Source organism: Canis lupus, chromosome 19 (genome assembly GCF_011100685.1).
Source record: "Canis lupus familiaris isolate Mischka breed German Shepherd chromosome 19, alternate assembly UU_Cfam_GSD_1.0, whole genome shotgun sequence".
NCBI classification, from domain to species: Eukaryota; Metazoa; Chordata; class Mammalia; order Carnivora; family Canidae; genus Canis; species Canis lupus.
In genome coordinates this window covers 20,775,885-20,788,045 of record NC_049240.1, presented here as the reverse complement: position 1 = coordinate 20,788,045, position 12,161 = coordinate 20,775,885, and the positions used below count along the sequence as shown (strand labels likewise).

General features: G+C 39.4%; 1 protein-coding gene across 18 annotated transcripts in view; it reads right to left on the bottom strand.

Moving 5' to 3' along the window:
* The window catches only part of LOC119864445 (rho GTPase-activating protein 20-like), a 136,605-nt gene that overhangs the window by 42,528 nt on the left and 81,916 nt on the right, over window positions 1-12,161 (bottom strand). For 16 of the 18 annotated variants that reach the window (XR_005373976.1, XM_038564789.1, XM_038564780.1 and 13 more), the window contains 7 exons: window positions 11,468-11,579; window positions 9,409-9,584; window positions 7,929-8,090; window positions 6,022-6,131; window positions 5,025-5,214; window positions 3,693-3,804; window positions 248-423 (listed from right to left, as the gene is read on the bottom strand). Coding sequence is in view for 16 of the 18 variants with exons in the window: in XM_038564789.1 (XP_038420717.1) it covers window positions 248-423; window positions 3,693-3,804; window positions 5,025-5,214; window positions 6,022-6,131; window positions 7,929-8,090; window positions 9,409-9,584; window positions 11,468-11,579 (1,038 nt within the window). In the remaining 2 variants the exon portion in view is untranslated. The remainder of the gene's footprint in view (window positions 1-247; window positions 424-3,692; window positions 3,805-5,024; window positions 5,215-6,021; window positions 6,132-7,928; window positions 8,091-9,408; window positions 9,585-11,467; window positions 11,580-12,161) is intronic. The other 2 variants (XR_005373977.1, XM_038564790.1) reach the window with 2 other exon arrangements.

Sequence of the window (12,161 nt, the reverse complement as noted above, 5' to 3'; positions counted from 1 at the left end):
CATTTTGACTGATCTGAACAGGCCTACATGGGTCTCTGTGGAAACAAGTGGAATGGACAAAACGTCGTTCAGTGTATTGGCCTCATGACTCTGCAGTAGGTAAATCAAATGACACTACCAAGTTTCTCACCCAAAGCCAGGTGCTGTCTAATGATTTCTCCATTTGGGGTAGGTTTGCATGAGGACACTTGGCCTCTCCGAGGTCCCTCTCCTCAGGAAGGCAATAAAAGACCAAACTGAGACCTACCAGTATTGGGAACGGGAAGTTGTCCTTATGAAATATATCCGTGAGGGAAACTCCAAAGAGCTGTCCTGATTTTTCAGACGGTGCAGCTGTGCACTGGTTGTTCTGCCAAGTGCCAGCACAGTGGCCAAAGGACGAGTTTGTGAAAGCACTGCTTTCCTTGGTGTTCTGGACAGAATCTAAGGAAGAAGGGAGATTAGTGTGTTTTAATTCACGTAGACTTATTTTCACCATTGCCATTATACAGCATGTTCATTGTAGAGGCTAGAAGAGGGAAACTGAGTCATTTGTTGTGTAGAACTCTCCATGTTCTGATGTTGGCTAACAGCATCCTCATGGCATTGATGAGTTCTTGCCAATAACTTTCAGACTGACGGTTAAACCTAGGGACTTGATCAGACTCAAAGTGATTATTTCCTCTGCCATCAGTTACTGCCATTACACTGATCTGGAGGCACTGAAACTGTAGGTGTTTGTTTTCTACTGGTGTGATCAGTGGGTTCAGGTATCAGATCTGATTTTATTTTTTTATTTTTTTCTGATTTTAAGAGCTATAAGTTTTTGGTATGCAAATCAAGCTAGGTTGTTAATCCTGTGCTTTCACAACCAGGCTCCCCTCAGCCTCAGATTCTCTCCTTGGGTTTCTGAGTGCTCAAGTTTCTACCATCCAAAGGAATTGCCTATCAGGACACAATCTGCCTGACCCCTACTTCTCTGGTTCCACTGCTCTGGGCCATCTTCAAGGATGACTTTCTGCAGTCAGGGTTCTTGGGAAGTAGTCATTACATGCTGGCTATGTGGTGTCTGTGTTCTCTTGTCAACCCCACCAACCCACCCAGAGATGATGTTTTTGGTTAAATATGTTTAACATTTACTGTAAAGAGCCTAAACCACAATGAAGTGTGGAAACACACTTCCTCACACACACACTCAAACATACATGTGTATATACACCTACATACAAGTACAAGGCTTGAAAGAAAACATAGAAAATGCAAAACAATAAGAGGTTAGGAGTGCATTGATAGACCACCAGTTTCCAGAGATGATTTTTAATTACTCAACATTCCCTATTGAAGGAAGAACTTTCCAAAGAAAAGGAGATCAGCAGCGAGAAGCTGAGTTCAAATTTCTACTGCTCAGCTGTGAATGTTTCCCTTTGAAGATATCTTAACATTTCTTAAATAACCGATTGCTTTAAGAGTCAACAGATGAGACAAGCTGTCGAAGGATAAAAAGATGAGGAACATTTCACCAAATAACCTTAAACACTGGGCAATTTGGCTTTTTTGGGATATAGTACGTGCATCAGCACCTCCACTCGTGTGGGGCCAGCACTGCACCAGAAGCATCCTGGTTCTGCCACTTAGGAAGCTCAGCATTTTATTTTATTTATTTTTTTAAATTTTTATTTATTTATGATAGTTACAGAGAGAGAGACAGAGGCAGAGACACAGGCAGAGGGAGAAGCAGGCTCCATGCACCGGGAGCCCGATGTGGGATTCGATCCCGGGTCTCCAGGATCGCGCCCTGGGCCAAAGGCAGGCGCCAAACCGCTGCGCCACCCAGGGATCCCGAAACTCAGCATTTTAAAGCTTTGGTTTGCTCAACTGTAACATAAATGATGCTGCCTACACCAAGTTAAACTAAATATATAAGATACTACTCGGCACAAGGCAATAAATATTTCCAGGATCATTAATGAATGGGGTCGCTTCAAAAGGGTCGAATAATGTCAAATAAATCTGGGAAAAACTGGTGCATTTGACTTCCAAAAGGAAAATATGAATTTCCCAAGCCTATTTGACGAGAGAACCCTTTCTGGGAAAGGGAAAACAATGCATGGATCATATATTCTATATGCACTGATAGCAATCTCCGTCTATACACTGGCATAAGTCAGAAATGTACAGTTCTGTAGTTCTAAATAGCTCACTTGTTGTCCAGTTTGATTCTCTGTTCCAAGACTGGTAGAGATTTAGGTTTTCTTAATTGCCCCCATGAGTGTGTCTGTTCTGGAGTGTTCTGGTGCCAGACAGGTTGTAAAATGGTGAAGTGCCACTTATCTGATTGCTCTGTGTCATTGATGTATATAAATAGCCGCTGCGGGGTCCAGACTGCTCTCTGGTCCTGGGAAATTGGCCTGTACTCCTATTGCTGAGGCATGTCTTTCACACCCAGTGACTTTCTTTTTCTTCCATACTCTTCTGGGACTGAAGGAGATACATGTTCCATGTTGAGGTATAAGAAACTCTGCATGGACATAGAGGGTCCCATTGTTCTTAGACATGTCAGCTCACTGTTCTGTGAGGAATTTCTGCTTCCATTTGGTTTCCATGCAGGAAATGGTGCAGATATCCCATGTACCTACCTAGTGGTTTTGGGCTTTTTCCCCTTGGGATTGCCACCTAAATCTTCTACTCTATGCCATGAATCATTTCTGTTTCCTAGAAAGCTAAGTCTTTAAGACTCATAAGCATCAAAGAGCACCCTTTTCCTCATATTCTCCTCTTGCTTCTATTCCCTGAGGAGGTGAGTTGTCTCTTAAGGCAGCTTAAGACAGAAAGAAGGATGAGGGAAGGAATATCTCAGGTAAAAAAAAAATGAGTTAGTATTTCAAAGATTCTTCCTACCCTACTTGGAATACCCCTTAGGAAATGCTGGTGTACAGAACTGAGGAGGAAAAGCCAGTGAAGGAAAGGATATGTGTGTAATGGTGTTGCTGTGAGTTTTATGATGTGTGGTCTTAAGAAATAATGCCTCCTCATCTTGTAAACCACCACCTTTGGCATGGTCCTTTGCACAGTCCTCTCCCACATTAACTCTTGAAAAGTCCCTCTTGCTTCTGGGAACTCTTCCTCCACCATATGAAAGGAGGAGAAGCTACCTTATTGAAGACATGGGGACCAATTGAGAGCCAGCACCAATACACAAATACCTAGGTTTGACATCAAGTCAAGTCCTTTTCTCTCAATGACGCTGGTTCTTTTCAACTCATTTTAAAGAGCACCAGAATCCTGTGGTGCCTCAAGAGCCATTGATCAAAAAGAGGATGGAGCAGGAATAAAACCCCCCTGCTCTGGTTTCAACCAGAGCACATTTATATATTATAAGTAGAAATTAATAATTATGCATTATATGCTTAACAACATGTATAATATAGATGTGGGATCCATTTAAAATTGTGTTAAAAAAAATCCCCAAACACTGTATCATACCATGCTATTTCCTAATACTGCCAGAAACGTCTTGAAGTTTCTATGCTATCTTGGGTCTCCAACAGTGTGAAGCCTCCCTGACCTGCTAGCCAGCCTTCAGAAGAAGGAGCAGCTGGGAATCATTGCCCTGGGGATGCTCTGGGCTCCAGAACAGGGCTAAGTATCTGCCATGACCCCTGGCAACCTTGCTGTCTGTGTCTCCCTAAAGCCTATTAAACTATTCACAGTACCTGCAGCCTTCTCATTGTTATGACAACTCTTTGAATTCTCTCCCAAGAGAGAAGTGATGTCTTCTCCAAATATCCCGAGGCAATTTTCAATCAAAAACTGTATAAGAGAAGCCTGTAATGCAAAAAGAACACAATGGGGTGCTCTTTTTTATATGGAAGAGTTATAAGTCACATTTTGTTTATAGACCTTGGATCTAACCAAAAATGTGAAAGACTTCTATGAACAATTCAGAGTTGATAATAATATATAGAAACCCATGTTCTCTAATAAAATAACTTAGTGTGATACTTTCCGTTGCACTTTGGGTACAGATTTTAAAATTCTACTAGTCAGTGGGCTAAAGTCCTAATTTGTCGCCTAATTTCATGCCTAACATTGTGATACCAATGGTTACATCTTTAAAACTAGAATAGTTTTCAAAGCAACCTACCTTCTTAACTTTACTTATTGTGTAAAATTTTACTTCCAGAAAATATTGGGTTGTAACTTAGGATAATATCTGATTAAAATGTGTAAAGCATAGACAAAATCCTATGAAATCCATTTCTTAAAGAGGGAAGAATGTTTTTTGGAAAGAGGATATTCCTGTGGATTTTTTTGATGTTTTGTTTTGTTTTTGAGTAAAAATCACAGGTCTGGAGAGAAAACATGTCGGTCTGTCTAACCGCAGTCCCTTCTCATGTCTTGCTTTGCCTAATGCTGGCTCTAGGCATGAGCTTGGGGAAAAGCTGTCATCTTATTAGGAATCTGTGGCTTCATTAGGATGTTCTGCAATATCTCACTAGTTTCTGTCTGATGTAGCAGAGGCAAAAGAGTAGCCAAGTATTATTCTAAATGAGCCACAACTTGCAGAGCACGGCCAATGTGTTTGGAGCCATGGGCGCTCATAGTGACTGAATCACCTAGGATGTGCCAGTAATGACCACAGGAGCTGGGTCTTGTTACCATTGTGTCATGAGGAAGCCATGGCTTTGCCCAAAGTTACAAGCTCCCCCTTCAAGGATCAGGCTGAGAGTTGAACCTCGGCTTGTCAAACTCCGGAGCCCAGGTCTTTTCTATCATATTATGCCACTCTTCTCTTTCTTTTGTTTAGTCAGTCTAGTATTGAATCTCCTGGATGGGAAAGAAGCGACTCAACTGCTCTATATTTCGCAATTTAACAACACCCCTTCCCATATTCCACCAGAGAAGGATAGCAAACTCTGCCATTCCAAGAAAGCCTATGAAGATGTGCACTTTTCAGAACTGATCCTTCGTAATTACTACTACACATTTCAGACTCAAAGCATGGATTCTAAACCCCAGGGGACACATATGAGAGATCTCTCTACCTTTTTAATGAAGTTGTCTTCCAATTCCAAGCTGCAGGTATTAGGTGGACAAAGAATACTTGGGGCTATACACACTGATAAATCATAAGCTGTCATCTGATTGGATGAGGATTGTTGCTCAATGTTGTATAACACACCGAAAAGGTATCGCAAGAGAACAACATTCGCTTTTGGCAGCTGTGTTAGAAGCCTAAAGTCAGAAAGATGCACTTTTGAATAAGGCAAGTCATTGCACTTAGCAGCTGGAAGTATAGAGATGGAGAGCAGAGAACATCTTACTAGATATAGTATACAACCTGCTGTAGCAGAGTTCCAGGCATGAATGTATACAAATATGTTTTACCGAATTCAATTTCTGAGCTAACTCTCTATGGTTATATGTTTGACAAACTTAAGATTATACCAGTGCTGTTGATGCTCTGGCATCTCTCTTAGGCCACTGACTTGTCTACCAGTTTCATATATTCAGAAGTTGTACAATGACTAAGGAGTCTACTTAATAAGGTCAGGAGAAGAGCAATAATAGCCATAAGGCATGCCTGTATTCTGAAACTGGCCTCCGTGGGTGAGAAGAATTGAAATCATTTGGCATTGTATGTTCTCATTCATTTGGGGAATATAAATAATAGTGAAAGGGAATATAAGGGAAGGGAGAAGAAATGTGTGGGAAATATCAGAAAGGGAGACAGAACATAAAGACTCCTAACTCTGGGAAATGAACTAGGGGTGATGGAAGGGGAGGAGGGCAGGGGCTAGGGGTGAATAGGTGATGGGCACTGAGCGGGGCACTTGACGGAATGAGCACTGGGTGTTACTCTGTATGTTGGTAAATTGAACACCAATAAAAAATAAATTTATTATTAAAAAAAAAGAAACCATTTGGCATTGAATGTTATTTTAGTGGTCAAAGTGGCAAGAAGGAAACCAATATTTTGTAATGGTATATTGGCTGTATTTCTGAGCCATGACCAGAGTAGAGTAATTATTGCATCATTACCTCTGGGCAGCATTTATTTTTTCCTTCTGAGTCACTTCGTCAAGAACACCAAGCCATTTTTCATAGAGGTCCGATGAAAGTAAACTTCCTTCGATATTTTCAAGAAAATCCTTATGTGGATAAAAAAAAATACACACAAATATACACAGAAACACACACACACATATATATATGCATATATAATACAAAATATATATTGGAAATATCACAGAGAAAACACTTAGTTGAAAACTTCAGTTGAGTTCCTACTTCCTTCATAGATACCCAAACTGTGACCCACATAGGGGTCAGCTTGACTCTCCATTGACTTGTACATGCAAAAGCAGGTTGTGGATATTCTCTAACAAAAATGAAAGCATCAAAGCAGAGCATAGCCTTCAGTGGAAAGGAAGACAAAGCTCCCTTCCATCATATGGCACTTACTCTTTTGTGTGCTTTTATGCAAACTACTACAAAAGCTACTCTCATAATTGCATCATTCTTCCTTTCCTGAACTATACAAAAGTAGAGAGTCTAATGGCAAACTTATGATGGTCCTGAGGATGTATTCATTTCTAGTGTAGACCAATTCTCCAGAGAGTTTGACATGATACTATTCAGGCCAAGGTTGCAGAGTCTGATTCTCCACAAAGATTAGTCAACTTTAGGTAGGGAAAGCTTCAGAAATGTCTAAGAACTCTATGCACACGTGGTCACCATCTTCCTAGTCTGTGCCTATAACACGGAAATAGAAAAGACCCTACTAAGTCTTGCTAGAAACATCATTGTATGTGTGCACCTTCAAGAGGGAAACACTTATCATGGTATTCAAGTACCTAATGGATGATCATTCTTTTCCTGTGTCTTGATGCCTATATATATATTTACTGGCGTGTTTTACTCTAGCCCAGTGTAGTAGTGGTCAGAGACTATTGGTATCTTTCATATAGTTAAACAGTAATGGGGGACAAGGAAAGACCAAATGTGACAAGGAAGGACCACATATGACCTTGGTTCTAAGAGTGTCATCATTACTGCCTTAACATAGTTTTGTTGAGAGCTGTTAGCAAGTGCCAATTTAGATGGATTAAATTCTCTATTCTAGTTCTCACATCTTTCTCCATTACCATTTTAGCAATAGAATGGGATATCTGTTATGTAGCTGTATAATTTCCAAAGTAATCCATTTCTTGAGTCGATCTACTGAATTTTCAGAATACCAAAGTACTTTTGTCTGTTGCACCTACTCCAAAAGTTAGATTTATCAAAAGAGGCATGTAGCTAGAGGTGGTTACCATGTCGTTATAACCTTGGATGGCAGGATAGACATCTCAAATATTAACTAAAGGATGCCTAGGATGTGGTGAAAGGAGACACAAATGGCAAAATCCTTCCTCCATGACTTATAAAAGGCACTAAGAAACAGGAGACAATGAGACAATGATGGTTAAGAATGATTGGTTGCCTCACTGAGCCTTTTTTAGATTCCTCATAAAGTAAACATGTGCTTACTATTGTGAACTTCTATACCTATCTTCAAATGTTTCATATGAGTTTTCTTTTGGAAACTGCCTTCATTAGGAGTGTGGTGAGGAAGTCATCAAAAGCAGATGTTTGCTTTGGTAAACATTATGTAGGTGTCAGTGTATATTTTGAAATTTCTTATTATTACTAGTAGTCATATTAGTATTAGTATTTTGCATGGAGTCTTCAGGGGGGTGGTGTGTGTTGAAAACAGAAAGTATTTCTCATGTATGGGGCTTTTAACTCCTACAGTAGATTCCTTAAATTTTGAATTCATGAAGTGTTTTCCAGTTTGAGAAGTTCTTAATCAGTTTTGCCCATGTCGCTCCTTGGGCAATCATAATGAAAGACACCAATCACAGCTTGACTTACTCATGTGTGGATAAAGCTAGAACTTTCCCCACCTTTAAAACAAATGCTACCACAAGAACAGATTTGCTGTAATGCCTCACTCTGTCTCCAGAATTTAGTTTCTTCTTTAGGATTCCACATGACTTTATACTACCTGGTTTTCTGAATATGCCTTCCGTGAGTGGTCCTTTCTCATTGATAAAGGAAAGCATATCCTGTAAGAAAAAAAGAAGAGTATATGGCATTTCATATCCCAAGCCCAGAGTAAAAGCTTGCTACCTTTTTGAAAGAGCTAGGCTATGTGATGGTATATGGTTTTAGAGCTGGAAGGAGTAAAGTCAATTTAGATTCTTTAGTCAATGTCTCCCTATAGTTTCTACCCAAAATCCACCTTAGAGTCATACACTGAAACATTGTAATCACTTATTTTAATCAGATTTTTTTTCATTGAATTTACCCTTTTAAATCAAACTTCCGTGTTTCAAGGCCTTTGTGGAATCCTCGCCTGTCTCCTAATTTACCAGTCTTGTTTCCTTATTCCCTTACATAGATGCTCTTCCCCAAGTATGGAAATCTTTTTGCCATACTCATTTCCCATTTGTTGATTCCTCTTTAAGTGATTGTATCCTCCATTCCTACTATCTCTATTTCTCTTCCTCTTTAAAAAAAAAAAAGCTCAAATGCTCTCTTATTATTATCTGATTACATTTCCTTCATGAGTCTTTCACTGTCTTTTGCTCTATCTTCATGTTGTCTCCCTGCAGTGTAGAAAGATAATAAGGGCTGGAGTCTGATAGACCAAGGGATCGGAAACCTATTATCATTCTGATCATTTGTGTGACCTGGGGCACATGCGAACTATATTGAAAGCTAATTCATTTGTAAAGTGTGGAGGATAATAGTTCTAGCTACCCCCTAAAATTGCTGTGATGCAAGGACTGGGGTAGTAGCAAGCATGTAACTAACATGGTTAATTTCTTCACACCTAGGATAACATTCCCAAATCCAGTGCAGGGTTGCAGAGGTAATGGGTACTCAGTAAATTTCCACACTGACAATTCATTACACTGATTTGAGATAACACAGGCCAAACTCTGTGGCTGTCATTTAACATCCTCTTTTAGAATTAGCAGATTCATATATGCCTCAGGATGAGTCTTTATGCTTAGGTAAGATATTTTCAGTTGTTAGATTAAGTAGACTCAGTTGAAGGAGACCTGAGACTACTGTGAGTTCAGGAAGACAATAGCAGAATGTGAAGATGATTCATGCACACAGAGTCCATTTTGACTGATCTGAACAAGGCCTACAAGGGTCTCTGTGGAAACAAGTGGAATGGACAAAACGTCGTTCTGTTGTATTGGCCAAATGACTCTGCAGTAGGTAAATCAAATGACACTAGCAAAGCTTCTCAGCCAAAGCCAGGGACTGTCTAATGATTTCTCCACTTGAGGGTTGGTTTGCATGAGAACACTTGGCCTCTCCGAGGTCCCTCTCCTCAGGAAGGCAATAAAAGACCTAACTGAGACCTACCAGTATTGGTAAGGGCATGATGTCCTTATCAAAGATATCCATAAGGGAAACTCCAAAGAGCTGTCCTGGTTTTGCAGACAGTAGAGCTGTGTACTGGTTGTACTGGGAAGTGCCAATGTGCTGGCAAAAGGCCGAGTCTCTAAAAGAAGTGCTTTTCAAGGTGTTCTGGACTGAATCTAAGGAAGAAGGGAGATTAGTGTGTTTTAATTCACTTAGCCTTATTTTCACGATTGCCATTATACAGTGTGTTCATTGCAGGGTTAGAAGAGGGAAACTGAGTCATTTGTTGTGTAGAACTCTCCATGTTCTGATGTTGGCTAACAGCATCCTCATAGCATTGTTGAGTTCTTGCCCATATCCTTCAGACTGATGGTTAAACCTTGGAACTTGATCAGATTGAAAGTCAGTATTTCCTGTGCCATCAGTTACTGTCTTTGCAATGCAACAGGAGGCACTGAACCTGTAGATGTTTGTTTTCTACTGGAGTGAACAGTGGGTTCAGCTGTCAGATCTGATTTTAAAAGCTAGAAGGATTTGGTATCCAAATCAGGCTGAGTTTGGAAATCCTCTGCTTTCACATCCAGTCTGAGACCAGAACTGCACAGATGAGTCTCCACTGAAGTGTTATGTGAATCATAACCAAAGAATTGGTTGTGTAAACTACTGAGTTATGGAATGATTTTTATTATCCATATAAAAGTATACAACACAGTACAATACAATTCAAAAAGTATGTCATAGGATATGATAGGCATTGAAGAAAGAGGAGATAATTTGTAGGAAGATTTCCTCAATATAAATATATGGGACCAAGGAAAAAACTTTAAATGGAAATAGCTGGGTCTTGGAAGGGGTTCATTTCTCATTCATTGGAAAAACAGATAAAGAGGAAGTGTCAAGGGTCATTATGGAGATTCCAGTCTTCAGTGACTTACTAAACTGTAGACATGTAGGTGGATGGACCACATGGGGACTTGGTAGCATTCTGCAGTTGTGCTCTTTTGGAAATCACTATCACTCTCACTGGCTTGGATTCAACAGTTTGTTTTTCTGTCACTGAGGACATGAAAAACAAACACTTGTCTTGCACCAGCATATTCTCAGACATGGCACTAGACTCATCTTAATTCCTGATGACACGGATTGTCCAAAAGCTTCCCTCAACACAATGAGGTATATGTCGTAAAACGAAGACATGTCAAAAGTATGGAGGGATTGATGATGTGTGTCTCCAGGTTCTGAATCTAAACTCCGTTTTACAAAAAATGGGGTGTTGCCAGTGAGCTGTGATTAGCTAGGCTCCAATAATACTCGCACTAGTCTCAGGGGAACTTCTCCTAGTTCTAATATTTGCTTTTTAGAAATGTTTTTACATCCCTTATCTTATTGAATCTTGACAACATTTCTAAGATTTAGACTTTACTTTTATCCACATGTTAGGCATGAATAGAGTGATACCAAGCTAGTAATTGGCCAAAGGTTGTATAGCTGATAAATGGGGACACTGGAATTTGTACTCTGGAGAGATGATTGACATCAAGTCAAGTCCTTTTCTCTCAATGATGCTGGTTCCTTTCAACTCATTGTTTTTCCTTTCAACTCATTTTAAAGAGCACTGGAATCGTGTGGTGCCTCAAGAGCCACTGATCAAAAAGAGGATGGAGCAGGAATAAAAGTCCCATGCTCTGGTTTCAACCAGAGCACATTTATATATTATAAATAGAAAAAAATAATTATGCATTATATGTTTAACTACATATATCATATAATATAGATGTGGGATCCATTTAAAATTGTGTTAAAAAAATTCCCAAACACTGTATCATACCATGCTATCTCCTAATACTGCCAGAAACATCTGGAAGTTTCTATGCTTTCTTGGGTCTCCAACAGTGTGAAACCTCCCTTGACCTGCTAGCCAGTCTTCAGAAGAAGGAGCAGATGGGTATCATTGCCCTGGGGATGCTCTGGGCTCCAGAACAGGGCTAAGTATCTGCCATGACCCCTGGCAACCTTGCTGTCTGTGTCTCCCTAAAGCCTATTAAACTATTCACAGTACCTGCAGCCTTCTCATTGTTATGACAACTCTTTGAATTCTCTCCCAAGAGAGAAGTGATGTCTTCTCCAAATATCTTGAGGCAATTTTCAATCAAAAACTGTACAAGAGAAGCCTGTAATGCAAAAAGAACACAATGGGGTGCTCTTTTTCATATAGAAGAGTTATAAGTCACATTTTGTTTATAGACCTTGGATCTAACCAAAAATGTGAAAGACTTCTATGAAAAATTCAGAGTTGATAAAAATATATAGAAACCCAATTCTCTAATAAAATAAGAAAGAGGAATACTTTCCGTTGTACTTTGGGTACAGATTTTAAAATATTACTAGTCAGTGGACTAAAGTCCTAATTTGTCGCCTAATTTAATACCTAACATTGTGATACCAAAGGTTACATCTTTAAAACTAGGATAGTTTTCAAAGTAAGGTACCTTCTAAAAGTTTACGTATTTTGTAAAATTTTGCTTCAAGAAAATATTGGATTGTAACTTAGTATCATATCTGATTAAAATGTATAAAGCATAGACAGAGTCCTATGAAATCCATTTCTTAAATAGGGAAGAATAGTTTTTGGAAAATGAATATTCTTGTGGATTTTTTTTTTGATGTTTTCTTTTCTTTTTTTTTGAGTAAAAACTCACAGGGCTGGGGGAAAACATGTCTGTCTGTCTAACCACAGTCCCTTCTCATGTCTT